Genomic DNA, 16,423 nt, shown 5'->3' with positions numbered 1-16,423 from the left:
TGATCAATATATATATAGTCCTTATCTTCTGAGAATTGCATTTCATTTGAAGGATATGCGTAGCTAGCTACAATAATAGTTCTTTATATATGGTGATTGAAGATCTCTTTCTAATTAAAATTCTGGTAACCCTAGAAGATGATTGGAATATTTACTATGATTGTTCAATGTAAAAGTTCTTGTAACGAGGTCTTAACTTTCATGGTTCAAAACTTTTTGAAAAAAATATATTTGTATATGTTGATCAATCTTACGAATCCAATGATATTTTTTTGTTCGAAATAAAAATCAAATTCAACATGAAAAATGTATGATAATTCTGGATTGTTAGATATAAAAAAAAAAAAAAAAAACAACATTGATACACTTTTTAGGTTGCATTTGAATTTTTGTTTCGAACAAAAAAATATGATTAGATTCTTAAGATCGATCTGCGTACAAATATATTTTTTCTAAATTTTTAAAAAATATTTTGAACCCAAAAGTGAATCCTAAAAGTTAGGATCTCATTTTAAAACCTCATTTGAGGATCTCATAAGACAATTCCTCTCTCTCTATGTATTATGAAGCACCTAAAATATTATTTACTCTCACTCGCACACATCAAATTATAATAATTTCCTGCATGCATCTACGGACAAAAATAGTGAAATATGTCTGGGTTAAAAAGAAATATAAATAAGCTTGTCTGGGATCTTGGAGAAAATATAAAATAAGATTATATGTATATAAAGTAAGATTATACATATATTTAAGGCAGTAATAAGGCCCTATGTTTCCACTGTTAATATTTTCTTAACAATTCATTATGTGCTTACGAGGTTTCTTTTTCTCCTAACTCAGAACTTACTAGGTTGTTCCACTTTGTGTTATAGGTTTTATTTTTCTTCTTCTTTTAATGTTGGAGATAATGATGATGACGTTGATAATAAAGAAATAGAACAAAGAGATCAAATTAATGGGTTTTTTTAGACACTTGAGGGGGTTGTTAGGACATAAAGATATATATTATTAGTATATTACCACCACCATTAATAAAATAGGGCAAGTTTAGAAGGTGGAATAGTTATCAAGATAACCTGGATTGCAACAAAGAGAGAAGCTGACAAAGTCACATATAATAAGGACTACTTTTAATATCAATTTGTGCCTATATATATATATATATGTGTATGCGTGTGTTTGTGTGCTTACAACCCTTTTTTTAATTACTAATCGAGAATGATACCATACAAATTTACCTTTTGTATATTCGATATGAGTTTAAACTCAAATTGTCATACCCCACGCACAAAAATTCTAGATTTGTTGGCTCGTTTTCTGCTATTTACAGTGCAAATCTGCTGCTGCAGTCCGAACGGGACCAAGTGCCTTCTGGACAGGGCTGTTCGGACACTTCGTTTGTAAATCAAGACAGAGTCTTCGGGGTGGACCTTCAATTGAGCAACTGTTTGAACAACTACCCTAGCTGTCCGAACACCTGTCGGGAATATGTAATTCAGCCTAGCCGATATAAATAGGATTTTATAAGGGTTTTACCCTGACTTTTGCATACACCTAGAGAGCCGACTTTGAGATAGAAATGACACCTTTTGTGAGTGAGAGAGCTTGATCTTATTGTATGGTGTGGATTTCTCCTTTGTATCTCTTCTCCAACATAATGCAAAAAACTCTACCGCCCATAGAGTTAGACTTTAAGCCGAACCACGTAAATCTCGTGTCCCTTTATTTTTTGCTTTATTTACTTGCTTATTTGATGTTTGGGTGCTTGATTGATCAACCTAGTTGGTGTTATTGTGGGGGTTATTGTTTGATTACAACATTTGATTGCAAGCTAATGTAAACATACAGCTAATAAACAATGACCTAGCTAATGTAAACAAATTAGCTTGAAGGATTTATTTATGTACTAAAAACAGGATCATGATAAGAGTAGACAGCGATGATGACAACATACCCTCACCAAGGATCACCTTCTTGTCTTTTTATTTGTTTTGATTTGATGAATGAGTGACCATAGTTATTAAAATTATTTGTGTTGCTCTCCATTCCTAACCCAAGATAATGACTTTTTTTAATAATAAATTATTTACAATTAGTAGCTGTAAGATCTATAACGTGATCAGCATTCAATTTTATATATTTAATCGACGAATCCAAAGCTTGTGAATCACCATGAAGGTGTCCTACCTAAAGTTCGATTCCCACCGGGAGTAATATCTTTGTGATCACGTACCGCCAGACTTTAGTCTAATTCATCCTATCGTCAGGTCATAACATATCCGATTGTCAGGTGATAAATTTCTGTGTACGCAACCTAAAAACTCGAGTATAGGATCATATCTGATGTCCAAATGATAAATTCGTTCTTGGTTAAAAAAAAGTGTGCTAGCTAAGATTTTGTCAAAGCAGTATCCCAAATAGATCATGATGAATTGAAAGATGACTAGGACATAAAATACATGGAAATTACATTAAAATAATAACCAGGACATAAAATACCATGGCTTCCTAAACCCTAGCTAGTGTACACCAGGCTGGGTCCGAGTTGTCGGACCGGGTTGGGTCTTTTGAGGGACCGACCTGGTGTTTTAGCTCATGATCTCATTCAGTATTCAAGCCCAAATATTTGCTTGGCCCAGGATTCCCAACTTGCACATATCTCGGCCCTGTTGGATACCCACTTGTTTTTGCAACTCCAATCCGTCAATCCCATGACTACTTTGGGCCTCAGCCCAGACTCAGTTATAGGCCCAACTTTGTCACCACCCATTCTAGATCGATACAGTAACGAGTGCTTGACCCAAGCCGTCCTGCACATAGTCGAAGCCCAACAAGTGGGACTGGACTTACCCAAACAATCAGGCCCATCTTTAAATGCCAAAATTTTGGGCCATTTTGAGACCAATAAGTCGGCCAGCCCAAGATCATGGCCATTTTTTTTTTACTCAACGTAGCCAAAATCTCCCTCTTTTACCTACAGACGCACCAAGAGAAATTACAAAATTCGGTCAAAAGAAATTTGTCCCAATTAACTATTGACAAAGGTGAGTATTTGACGGATGCCAGACTCTCAAATTCGTATTTAACAGTCTAGAGATAATCTGAGAGTGATGTGATGTAGAAGGAATCTGGTAAAATGATGTTACACACATCTCAAGTCGTTGGATGCGAATTCTAGATTCTGAAGAATTGCAGAGTCCTAGGATCCATAATTGACAACCTAATAAGGATTGGATTCTTTGTGTGTTATTACAACAAATATAAAAAAAACAGCAATGTTAGATGTCTCAGCAACCGTGATCCCAATTGCTAAGATGTATGGACGGAAATTAAAATGCATGTGATGGACTCCACATACACTTTATCGAGCATAGAATTCAAAAATCTCCTCTAAATTAAGCTGAAACAGAGACGAACAATCATTGTACATCAACCAAATCATGCGCTCAAACAAAATCGCATCAACATCCATAAAAATCACACTCTGTTTCCTCTGTTTTCCTTTCTCACTACAGCATCCATCAACACCCGGAAAGGGCTCTCCTTTAACACAAATTCCTCCACCAAGAACTCCCCCTTCTCCTACTCCTTTCCCACCACCACCCTCACCAAACCCTCCATCCCATCTTCCTTTAATGACTCGTAACCCACCCTCACTTCCTTGTCAATATAGACACTGGCAATACCAAGCAATCCATTAGAACAAAAACTGGACTAATAGTGCTACGATATGGTAAATGTATGAGTGTCACTGTGTGTATATATACACAAATTGTGTATGCGGGCTTGTTGAATAGTCCAACTAACTGCTAGAGAGAGAGAGAGGTTATGCATTTGTGTTTGAAGTTTAATAGGGGGATTGCAGGGAAAAAAGGAGCCGTTGGAGTGGAGTGTGGCAGAGACTCAGAGACAGGGACAGGCACCATATATAGTTAAGCGAACAAGCCAGAGGCATGTGTTCATTAAGTATGTATGATAATACCAAAACAATCCTCCACTCAATGAACGACACATGACAGTCAAGGACACCGAACTTAGTCAAAGAAGTACCTCAAATACCAAAACAATCCTCCACTCAACGAAGGACACATGACAGTCAAGGACGCCGAACTTAGTCAAAGGAGTACCTCAAGCACAATAAGACATCTTGAAACCTCAACTTGCTCATTACCCACAAAGGTTACCTCGGTGGCTCAATTAGACCCGAGAAGAAGAGTACTTCACTAACCATACCTATACCTAAGTAAATATCTAGATACCTCGGATCATATATCTTGGAATATTCAGCAATGCTATATCAGATGAACTAGGAAGATCATGTAGAGTCCAAAAAAGGAATAGAATTCACTAGGGTCGTTTTCTAGTAAAGTTAGAGCTTCTTAAAACAAGGACAACATTCCACAACAGAATAGGACTTATTCAATCATTATAAAAGACACCTCCATCAGGTATAATGGACGCACAATTTACTGTTTTCACTACACACTTGTGAGCTCCAAGCTATGAGTTATTAAATCCTAGTTTCTCCCATTCTAACTTAAACATCAAAGCATCTTTCTTGAGGAATACACCTCGAGAGATCTCTTAGCTTACGTTTACTCATCTATCGCATAGAAGCAATCTTCAACACCAGCAACACCCGAAGAGCCTAGTTCGACCATCATGATATGTCAGCAAACCAGGCAAGATTTACACATCATCATTGTAGATAAGCGAAGTTGCACACTTGCACTTTTGACTCTCACAACTTAGATTAGAAGCCATGAATCTTATTAAATTGCAAGTCACTTCATTACTATGAGAAAACAAAGGACGCAAAAGGTAGCTTGTGCTGAACCTGCACATAAGACAGTCCCTTCCATCAACATGGAAAGCCACGGTTAGGAAAAAACCATTGCGAAGCAAACCGGTATTTAAGAAATTACTTCACAATCTCATTCTCTAGTTCCAGCCCACTGTGGAACATATAATGCCTATTACAAGTTGGGGGAAAAGCAAACATATGGATACGAAAAGCGACGCGGAACTAGATTATGACTAAATCAGATGAAAAAAACTAAGGAACTAGCACTCTAGTCTAATTGAATACTTTCAACGCTCATGCTATTTGAAAGAGCTTTCAACATGGAGTGGAGACTCCATAACGTACGGAAAAAAGGAAACTGATCTAATTAGAAAAGAAAAATGAGAGAGAGAGAGGGAAAAAAAAAAAAAAAACCATCTCTACTGATCATACTCAACAATGCCCGTTAGCATTCTGAAAATTTTCATCTACTGGCTATGGTGGTAGAACAATAAACAAGTCATATCTTGAAGCTGTACTGTCAAGTTGGAAGCATCTTCATTGTTGCATTTGGCCAGCCCATAGGTGGTGGTACATCTGCGTACTATGCATAGGTTGACCAGGGTTACTGTAGAGTCCAGGGCCCCGATTAAGTGTGCTACCGCCATTCTCATCGGAGGATTCACTTGAGGCCCCGTGAGACTCGGGGCTTGCTGCTGTTGCTGTTGCACCAAAATTCAACATATAGGGTGTAGGAGCTGAAGATGGCTCAGGTTTTGCAATGTTTTTTGATTTTTTCGCCTCTGCAATAAAGCTGCCAACAATAACCTGGCAGAATTGGCAAGAAGTCAAAAGAGAAAAAAATATAGAAAATCACATTTACACTACATCTTTGTCAAGCCACGGCACAGAAAACTCTTGGTATTCACATTGCAATTTATAAGCATGTCTGTAATTGCTATGTATGTACATGCAAAATGTACACAAACTATTCTAGGTCAGTAACTACATAAAGTGGAAGATGGTGGCAGAGCCATACCTGCACTGGTGTGGCTGCTAGTAGCATACCAGCAACTCCACCACCCAACACACGGCCATCAGGTCCCGCAAGTGACACACTCAGACCACCATTTCTGCTGCGACTACCATTACTTTCGGAAAGCAAGAAGGAACCAGATAGAGAGATGATTTCATATCGTCCCTGCAAAAGAGGAGTGTCAGCATGACTCAAAATCTCGTGTAAGGGGAAGAGTAGGTTAAACCAAAGAGATTGTTACATAGGCTCAAAATACCAAAACCCTAATCATTCAGCACTAAATCTAAATGGGCAAGTGTTGATCACACATTTACATATCTCCTGGGAGGGAAAGCTCAGTTCTGATTAATAGATAATAAATAATGCCATTAGGCACAGACATCTACAAGGAGCTCTTGCCCTGGTAGTTGCCACTCGTTAGGATTTAGAATAGGTTGAAGGTTCAAATCCTCCCACAAGCGAAAAATAACTAAGATTAAAATCAATATTATTCATCAAAAAAAAAAAAAAAATTCCCTGCAATATCACCACTGCAAAAGAGTAATATATGCCCGTCAAACAAATACGTAGATGGAAAAGAAAAATGTACTCATTTTGAGTACATATCAGTCTAAGCTACTGGAAAATTAATATTGACAATAGTTGTTAGTAAATGGGGAAGTATCACTTAACATTTGAATCAGATCATCAATCGAGGGCAATAAAATAAACACATTCTCAAGCCTAATGAGCTCCTCAGCATGCATGACTGAGTGCGTCAGTTTGCAAGCTCACCCCTAAAGGTATATTTACTTAATTCTGTAGCAGATAAAATAAATATATTGTCAAGAAGGAAAAATTGCACATCATAGATTCAAATAAAACTAAAATTGTCTAACGTAATGACAGCTCTATTGCGATTAAAATTATGCACCAAAACAGAACAAATTCTCGTTAGTATTTCTTTTGCCAGATAGAAATACCTACACTTGATCTACTATGAAGGATCAAAGATCCTACTCCAATTAAAGGAATCAAAATTAAGAAATATTGCCTCCAAGGGGTAACCAATAATTCAACGATTCAGCATTCATGACATTCTGAAAGCAATCTTATCTAAACGACATAGCAATATTATGACACTTGAACCTAGAGATGAGGGCCTGCTGTCTCATACGGATCTTAGAAGATATCAAAACACACCTCAAATGTCACTGTACCCCCAGCATTCGCTGGATGGCGGAGGGTAACATTACATATGGCACCATTTGCGGACAGAATGCAAACTGTTCGCGGTCCTTGCTGTGAAAAGGCCAAAATTTTAGATGCTATGTCCTGCAAACAAGAAGCAACATTTTCTATTTCAGAATAGGCCTTTGTAAAGCCAAAAATTCTTGTGTACCATAAAATGTGTAAAAATTAGCCAATCACTGACAACATAACAACAGTACTTATGCAAATCACTGGATTTAGAAACTATTTCCCATAACAAAATTTTATAATGAATCGTAAAAACATTGACAGGAAAGTGTTTGTGCTGAAAGAAATGACATATATTAGACCTGAAGCTGATGATGGCTTGTGCAAAAAAAGGAGATAAAACTACATAAGCTAAGAAATTATAATAACTTTGCATCCTCTGTCAGTACAATTTCAAGATTAATCATAAACGATTTGCACCATTTAAGAAAACATAAAAGAACTTGCAAAAAAAATCAGCCCTGATGAGTAAACTATACCAAGTGTTTAAGGGCTAGTGCCCAAAAAGAGAAGAGATAAAACCACATAAGCTAAGAAATTATAAGTTTGCATCCTTGGTAAGTGACAGAGTCAATTTCAAGATTCATCATAAACAATTCACACCATTGAAGAAAACACAGAAGAACTTGCAAATGAAATTTTAGCCCCAATGAGTGAAATATATACCAACATAGGCTCAGTCAGAATGCTGTTTGAAAAAAGAAATTCTATTCAGAATTTAAAGCTTGCAAGACCATATGAATTAAATTTGTCAAATGATTTAACATTCTTTTCCCAACCAATAAAACAAGGACAGATAGTAAAAAAAGGCATTCTATACATGAAAATTAATGTCTCAACAATAACCCTTTCAGACAAGCCCAGCCCAATAAAAAACTCAAGGAATTTTCTTTTCTTTTTTCCAGTAAAAAATTATTCATATTAAATTCGACCTAAAAAATTGAGTTACATATTGTATTTAGCGGGCCTTTGTGTAAGGATAACAACTCTGACCGAAACGCTATGCATTAGTTCCTTAAACATGCATTGTTTACCTTTCAGGGTGCACGAACTATTGAAAGCGGAGGCAAATATCAAAGTCATCTATATCCGGCAATGACACGAAAAATTCTTTATTTGGAAATTCTAATTAATTTTATTCATCTAAGAGTTTCAAATGATATCTACATTGAGAACAAAACAAGGTGCTACCTTCACAGAGCCTCTAAAACTCCTCATTTATGGATGTCCTTTTTTCATTACTATTTCTTCTTCACATATAAAAGAGCAACTGATATCCTCACTCCTTTGCTTGTGGTACCAGCATACTTTCCACCATTTTGAACTTATAATTCCCTATGTGGCAAATCTAAAATGTAACAGCTTTGGGATTTTCACACATGCTAACAGATCAAGTATCTCTATGCAAACAAAAAAAACACTGAAAAATTATGTAGACATCTTTTTTGGAATCAATCGCACAAGTTTAGAGAACTAAAACTGAAGTTTCTCAGGAAATAGCAGAATAATATCATTAAATATATCAAGAGTCTTCCAATACAAACTTCCTGATTACGCAGTTCAAACTATAATCTCGTAAGAACTAAGAACGCAAGATAAACCACAAGTTGTCGTACTATATTCTCAACTGATGGTGCAATTTATATCCTTATTCTATAAGAATCAGAATGGTTGTGTCATAAAGGCAAATCAATCATTTATGGTATTTAAAAATTCCTGATCCTTTTGGTAGCATCTAACACCTCCATAAGCTCAATGATATCCCATATTTGTCCAGTAATAAGTTTGAAGAAAGGCAGTGTAGTGGCAGTATGCCAAATGCTAATGAAAGGGACAAATTTTTTAAAATTGAAATTATTTAATCTAATTTATTTGAACAGATGGTCAAACCAATAATTTATTTCTGGGAAACGAATTATAATTATGCAGACTGAATGTATTTTATACCAAAGAAACAAAAAGAAAGAAAGAACGAAAGTCACCCACCTCACCAGCTTTCACCATTATAACATGCGGTGTAAAACCCACTCCTCCGGCTCCTGTACTCAAAGTTAACAAAACAAAAAGAAAATCAATCGCAAAATAATTGAAGCATGTCGTCCAATAATCAACCAAGATTCAAATACCATACCCAACGCATCCAGCTGCTTCTTTCCAGACCCAGGAGGCCTTCCACGTTGACGCTTCAAAGTAGGCTCAGAAGGCGGCGTACCACCACCGTTACCCCCAGAATCGCCATGGACCACCAAAGCAGATGAAGCCGAAGCAACGGAGGTAGGCGTAGGTGTGAGTCCAAGAGCAATGTTGTTGTCGGGGGCATACTTCCTCGGCCGCCCGCGCTTCTTCTTAGCCGGATCGACGTTGAGTCCACAAGGCCTCAAAGAAGAAGATGATCCGTCAAACGCACCCGCGTTTGGTGCACCATCAAAGGGTTCCGGGACCGGAACGGGAGAGTTGGTGGGAGCCACGGAATTAGAGGGGAAACGGTAAATCATGGAGGAAGGGGGTCCGGAGGTGGGAGTGACGGCGGAGAAAGGATTGTGTGAGGAGGAGGTAGGTGTGGGACCCAGAAGGAAGTTCGGCGGAAGCTGCTGTGGAGGTGTGGAGTCCATTTTCGTTTGCAGAGAATGTGAAAGCGAGAGTGCGTGTGGTGTGGTGAGTTACCTACTCTTTACTACTTGTACTGTGAATTGGACTTGGACTAGTTGGAGAAGGAGATGGAACCTTTAAATTTGCTTCTTCTGCCCACTTTTGAAAAAAAGAGAGAGAAAGAGAGGCTGTGGGAAATTGGGTTTTTTTTTTTTTTTTTTTGTAAAATAAAAACAGATAGCATAAGGGTTTTTGGGATTTTAGGTAGGTGGCGGCTAGTGATTGGGTTAAAAGTCTAGGCTCATTGAAGTTAGGTTAACAACACAAATAACAAGGGAAATGGAAGTCTTGATCTAATGGCCAAACATTCCATTGTCAAGGCTTTTAATACCTCACAAAGAGGTTTATGGGTTCTAATAAGAATGAATGATCTTTCACTAGATTAAGAAACTAATGAAGTGGGTTGTTATTTGATTGCATTAGTTACCTACGGAACAATAACTCAATTGGTTATATCTATAACATTAAACGGAGTAATTTTCTTGATTTCGTGGGCCTATCAACTTCTAAGGTCTCGGAGCCCCATTTCTCGTACATAGGCTTCGACCCAATCTTAACATCAACATGACGTGAATTATTCAGACAACTCGAAATTTATGCTCACTAAACTGTCCAAAAGATATATTGGACCGAGTGATTCCTCGAATACCCAAACAAATTTTGATGGCATCTTTACCATCAAGTGTCAAGGTCATATAGATAGAATGGCTACTGACCTGGTGTGGAGCAATTTGGTCTGTATACATCGAATAACTAAAAGAAAAAATCTAATGACCATCGATATGGTGGCCAAATATGGAAAGGGTGGTAGTGCAATGACCGAATGTGTCCAATTGTCCATTTGACTGAGCACTTGCTGCTTTAGACATCTTCATGCCACCATCAAATGTGTCCATTCCAAACAAAATATTATGTTCTCATTCCCTTACACTACAAACATCACAACCAAATACAACTGCCAGAATAACAACAAATGGATTTTGAGCTCATTTACAAAACAATGCAACCTAGAAGGCTAGAATCGTATTGAATGCCTCAAGAATACAAGAAAATATTATGTGAGCAAGATTGCCGGAAGGCGACAGACACGTTATGCTTCAGACGACAAAAATCTATGCAGTGAATGCTTCCACAAGTCGCCTATTATAGCTTAGTGAATGTTCCCTCACCACCAGCCTAGTACTCTGAGTAGAGTTTAAGGCAACATTTCAACATTCCTAGCACCTAATCTCATAAGAGCCTGCTTTAGTAATATAACGAACCCACTCAACTGTGTTGTATCCACTCTTCTCCCATACCTGCAAAAGAACATCAACATTTGAAGATACACTTTTTGACAGCAGAGTGACATACCAACAAGGTCAGAATACATACCTTCAGGAAACGAACTCGCAAACCAGAAGCTGTGAACATGGGAACCTGCAAGGTCAACGTTTTTATGAGAAGTTAAACCTCCTGAAGTTCAAAGATAAATAAGGAAGTACACAAGTGGCAAAAGACTTTGGTAATAGAAGTTGCGAGAGAACAAACTCAGACCCTTTGATCTTAATCCTGAACCAGTCTACTAGCATTACTCCCAATGGAAAATAAGCAGTATTATGAGAGAACAAAGAAATGTAGTGTATTTCACCTTTTGGTCTCTTAACAAGAGATAGCAAGTAGCAACACATGCAGTCAAGAATAATAAAACAAAACATGCACATTTCATGAACACAGTAACTAATTTGATTCGCTGTGAAAAAATATATTGGCACCTGGAACTCCATCTGAATAGGCGGCCTTGTCCAGGACTTCTTTTCTGCCATAGTGGAGATCAACTCAACTTCTGCACTCAAGGTAGGTTCAGTTTGTCCAGGAAATTTCCGTATCCTATAAATTTGCCAAAAACATGATATCAATGGGATTGGGATTGCATTCTTTCCTTTCTTAGATGGAACACAAATACATAGAACTGATTGTAAGAATAAAGCCATGGTTCACCTTGTCTTTAAGTTGCAAGTTGCAACAGCCATTTCATTTATAGCGTGTAATATTTATCACATTCAATGTAATAAGAGGCATGACAAAATTTATCATATAAAAATTGAAAACATGCTTGATTGCCTTCCAGACATCAACATCCGAATAAAAAGTATGGCCCATCTAACTGTGACAACTACATTTGAGTATGGACAACATTGCAAATCTAGTAAAGAAGGATTTAGAGCTCAAACAACTCAAAACCTAAGAAGAGCTTGAGTACTCACTTCCAAACCAAGCAATCAATAGAAGCATTGTACTTTGCTCGGCCTGATGTGACTTGAAAATTTGTTTTGGCTGTTTGTTTTGGTACAGGAATCTTGATGACAACTCCAAGCGCAAACATCTTTGCCCCAAAAACACTCTTTACCTGTAAAACAGCATTAGAACCATAAAGATGAGCGCAAGCATGGAAAAAAAAAACCCCTATCACAAAGAAAAACCTTGAAATGGCATCAAATCAGTAAAAAGTACATTGACGGACTGATATCACAAACCTTAACATTTACTTCCATGCGTGTTCGACCAAGTTCCTTGATTGTTGGCAACACACGAAATGGAAGGTTGACCCCCTCAGTGATACGATACCTACGTAAAATGGGAATATAATTGACAATGTCCAAAGAATGAAATAAAATAAGAGAAGAAATGCCATCGGAAAGTGAGTAGAGAACAATATCAAGTACATCTTAAGATCTACCGGAAAACATAATAAAGCAATCAAAGTGATGCCACTCCCACACTCAATAGAGAACTTGTCTATCCATAAGCTTTATAGTTAGCCAATCACAGGCTACTTGAAAATAATGGGAATCTTATCATCGAATTTCTATAAGAACAAACAATAAAGATTAAATTTTCTTACTTTTTCCAAGATTATTGCAAAATTAATGTCACACACAACCGGGGTGCATTTCTTAGTGCACAAAATATGCAAACAAAGTTTATAACAAAATAATTAGTATTATTGCTTGCTTCTTTACTGCTTTACAACAGGATTAATTAAAATAAAAAATTCTGGGGCATACTTCATTAATTCAAATTCACCATCTGGTGGAACAAAGCTGACAGTCTTCTCAGAGTTGAACCTCGTCAAATTTACACATTGATGGAAAGTAACGTCATCAAGCTCGATAGTTTTACCACTGCAAACAAAAAAGTTGAAGATCAACATACCAAAGCAAATATAAAATACCATCTTCTGTTGTGATTCCAAATTCCCAATATTCATACACTTTCCATGATCAAGTTTTTTTTTTTTTTTTATTGGAAAAGTTCCACACTAATAGCAAACAAAAAAGTCCTCCCAAAAAAAGAGTAGAAGGGGAGAAAGAAGATGCATCTTTATGACAAAAGATTAGGACAAAAAGAATCAACACCAGAGAAGGTAGAAATAATTTCTTTTCTCTAGCTACAAAAAATAGAATTAGTAGCGAAAAATATTCAGCACCCTATTTAGAGTTCAAAATACATTCTAATATTCTAGACATTCCTTAATCCTTATCACTTCTATCCAAGTCTTTGTTAGCCATTGTCTTCACTTTTTAGTATCTCACAATCGAATTTTCTCTACTCTATCTTGGAGGCCATGATTTCATAATATTTTTTAATGGATATCCAAGAGCAAAATGGTAAATGATGGGACAAGTGCCACGAGAACCTACCTTTTAGTAGGACGCGCTTTAAGCTGTGACTCTTTCTCAAGCCCAATTTTATCATTTAAACCCAACTTCAGATCAGGCATTCCAGAGAGAAAGCACTTCATAAGTAGCTTTCCTGTTACATCACATCGCAGAACACTACCTGCAAACATGAATTAGTTTGCCAATGATAATCCACAAGGCCAAAGGAAAAGACCAGTAACAAATACAACCCCAATTCTCACCTTTTGAAGACATGAGGAGATTAACACTCTCCACAATATCCAAGAAGACCTGTATTGAACCAATATCATAATGCAGCAGATATTACAATCTTCAATTTAAAACAGAGGCAGGGAAAATTGAATTACCTCATTCTTTTTATAAACCAAGCCCTCTCTGCGCCAACCAACAGCCCCAGTGACTTGTAAAGTTGCATTAGGGACAGGTCTATCTGAAGGCTATTGGAGGGTTTTTTACAAGGAAAAAAGGTTAACAACCATTCAAAAAAAAAAAAGAAGAATTAGCCAATCCTGCAACTTTTACAGGTTATAGAATTTCAATTGTGCAAAAGAGGTAAAATATCAATAGCAAGGGACCGAAGAAGCAGCCTGAACTTCTAATAATACCAATTTCACATTAAATAAAAATCTAACCTTGGATGAAAAGGGTGAGCGCACTCCTTCCTGAGTGATGTAAAGTTTCAAAATTTCGGGAGAAAGATTCTGAGGGTAGCCAAAGTCCATGATTTCTGCAATATTAAGGTTCATGTCAATCGCTCATCCTTTACTTGATCTCCATTTGGATTATCAAAAACTTCGTTGGCCAATGATTTATGAGGTTGGAAGAAATAAAATTCTAATCAAGCAACTTTTCCCCTTTGACATACTCGAATTCTTCAAAACTTCTTGGCATATTGTGCAAGAACTTTACCACTTATTTCAAATCAACTCACAATTAACAATTGAAATAGGATAGAAACCCACCAAAATACTAGTGGAGGTCGTTTAAAGTGACATACAAATATTGCGAAACATAAAGTTTTTTCATATTTGCCTTGTGATTCTATGATAAACGGAAGTTCCAACAATCACCAGACTACGTATACAATATACCTTATAAATTTCTACAAGTTAAGAGTAGTTAGATTTTAAATATTAGAACATACTTTGTGATCAAAAAGAAAAGAAAAAAAAATGAGATCAAAGCATACTCACTGGAGTTAAAGCAAAACATCAAAGACACAACTTAGTCAACAGAATTTAAATTACAATATCTTCGAAATTGCATACCGTCAAGTAGCTCATATATCAGCACAAAATTGTTTCGGATAGCATCTTCATCAAAAGCCCCACCAAAATAAGACTTGAAGAGTGCAACAGCCTGCAAACAGAATGATAGTGAAGAATTAGCCACTACAAGACGGTAGTTACAGCACAAAAAGTCAACCAGGCTAGATTTTTCCCAAATCATGATTCCAATACAAGAAATATGGACAAATTGGGAACAAATTAATGAAAAAAAGCAAGAAGATATGGACTACCTCAACAACAAACTTGAACGCACAGGCCACATTAGCGTTGCTGCTCACAACGATCACAATGTAGACATTGCTGATTCTCATGTAAAAGAAAGAGCAACCTCCGATCTGCCGCACAGGACATGTACCAAGTTCTTTTGTTTGCATTATGTGTGTCCTGAAGGCATCTACCATATTTCCCCTACAAGAAATCTACAAGTTAGCATATATATATGTGAGTGTGTGTAAACAATATAAAGAGCGTCCATATAAAAGCTATACAAGATTTCCAGAATTGTAAAAGGACAACAGCTGGGATCTCACAGAAAGCTACACCTCTAATGTTGGCAAACAATAAATTTAATTACATTACCTCAAACATTAAGGTATCAACAATCAAGCAAATCAAGGTTCACAAATAATTCAATGGATTTGTCATGCATTAATAGCTCAACAGCTCGTTCTAGTCAGGGAAGCAAGTTTGGCTAGTTCAATGGCATATTTCAGTGAGCCAAAACATCGTTCCAAGTGAGCCAGGATTTGTCAAAAGAGCAATAATCTAGCCGCTCATGTTAACCAGCACATGATCCATCACTTCAAAATTTGCAAGAAATGAACATCAGAAAAACACAACCATTCACCACAACAACGTCAATAATTTAAAGCACGAACATCTCATACATGATCATAGATGAGAGGGATTACCCGACATCGTCGCGATAGAGGCGATTGATGAGGACATCGCCCCGGAGGTTTAGGAAGTAGATGGCCGAAGCAGCCACCGGCATCTCGGATCGAGCGGATCAGGCAAATCAACGGTGATAAATGTCAAGTGTGTTCCCAGATCTGGAGTCTTTCAGGTGAACAGACGGCGTTGATTTTGATTCAGATTATCACCGAATCATCGACGCTCGTGCGTCGCCTCTCCAGACGGAATTGTTACTTCACAGAGAAATGGAGAAAATGTCGAGATTTCGAAGATAGGAATTGCAGTCAGCGTTCAGCGATACGCACCGCATTGATCATTGAATTGTATTCGTGTTTGTTTTTCTTATTTTTCCAAAAAAAAGGGTTAAAATAAATGTGAGCCCAGTATCTCAGGACGGGTTGGACTAGGCCCAAGGCTAATGTCTTAAACTCGACCCAAAACTTAGATTTAGTAACTTTCTCGACCACAGAGGCCCAGAACGAGTCCACGGGCTTAATATAACTTTAGAAAGTTGCACTTTCATTGGGCCCAACAATGATCATTTCTAGTTCGTATTCTCAGAGAGGTGTCCAAGCCCTCTCTGACGCTGAAGTCAATATATTGTTAAGGGAGATTGCTTAGTTCTTGGAGCGCTCTCTCTTTCTCAAGTAACTATTCAGAGTGCAGGGTTCTAGATAGAGGTCCCCCTTATATAAGTTTGAGCAAACTTTGGTAGGGGTAGATATTTTCTTTCCTGATTCTTATGGGAATTTATGAGAGGATGAATCCCATCCTGATTCGTTTTCTAAATGGAGTTGGTCTCCTTCAAGACTCTTAGTTTCCTTTG

The 16,423-nt window shown here is 37.2% G+C and overlaps 2 protein-coding genes across 3 annotated transcripts; both read right to left on the bottom strand.

Moving 5' to 3' along the window:
* Positions 1-4,814: 4,814 nt before the first annotated feature.
* Positions 4,815-9,875, bottom strand: LOC119986452 (AT-hook motif nuclear-localized protein 8-like). The gene is made up of 5 exons (XM_038831009.1): positions 9,193-9,875; positions 9,048-9,100; positions 7,005-7,136; positions 5,826-5,987; positions 4,815-5,614 (listed from the first exon to the last, which is right to left on the bottom strand). The coding sequence occupies exons 1-5, from the start codon at positions 9,671-9,673 to the stop codon at positions 5,345-5,347; spliced, it is 1,098 nt and encodes a 365-aa protein (XP_038686937.1). The 5' UTR covers positions 9,674-9,875; the 3' UTR covers positions 4,815-5,344.
* A 661-nt stretch (positions 9,876-10,536) lies between these two features.
* On the bottom strand, positions 10,537-15,907 carry LOC119987458 (AP-2 complex subunit mu). 2 transcript variants are annotated; one of them, XM_038832382.1, is made up of 13 exons: positions 15,594-15,907; positions 14,913-15,101; positions 14,662-14,752; positions 14,026-14,120; positions 13,741-13,830; positions 13,615-13,663; positions 13,394-13,532; positions 12,758-12,874; positions 12,227-12,317; positions 11,957-12,099; positions 11,465-11,579; positions 11,085-11,129; positions 10,537-11,008 (listed from the first exon to the last, which is right to left on the bottom strand). In XM_038832382.1, exons 2-13 carry the CDS (start codon positions 15,081-15,083, stop codon positions 10,928-10,930), a joined length of 1,227 nt encoding a protein of 408 aa, XP_038688310.1. In that variant the 5' UTR covers positions 15,084-15,101; positions 15,594-15,907; the 3' UTR covers positions 10,537-10,927. The 2 variants fall into 2 exon arrangements, with proteins under 2 accessions (XP_038688310.1, XP_038688309.1); XM_038832381.1 differs by having other exon boundaries at positions 14,913-15,090; positions 15,594-15,905.
* Positions 15,908-16,423: the final 516 nt, after the last annotated feature.

Source organism: Tripterygium wilfordii, chromosome 20 (assembly GCF_013401445.1).
Source record: "Tripterygium wilfordii isolate XIE 37 chromosome 20, ASM1340144v1, whole genome shotgun sequence".
Lineage (NCBI taxonomy): Eukaryota > Viridiplantae > Streptophyta > Magnoliopsida > Celastrales > Celastraceae > Tripterygium > Tripterygium wilfordii.
This window is presented reverse-complemented; position numbering and strand designations above follow the sequence as displayed.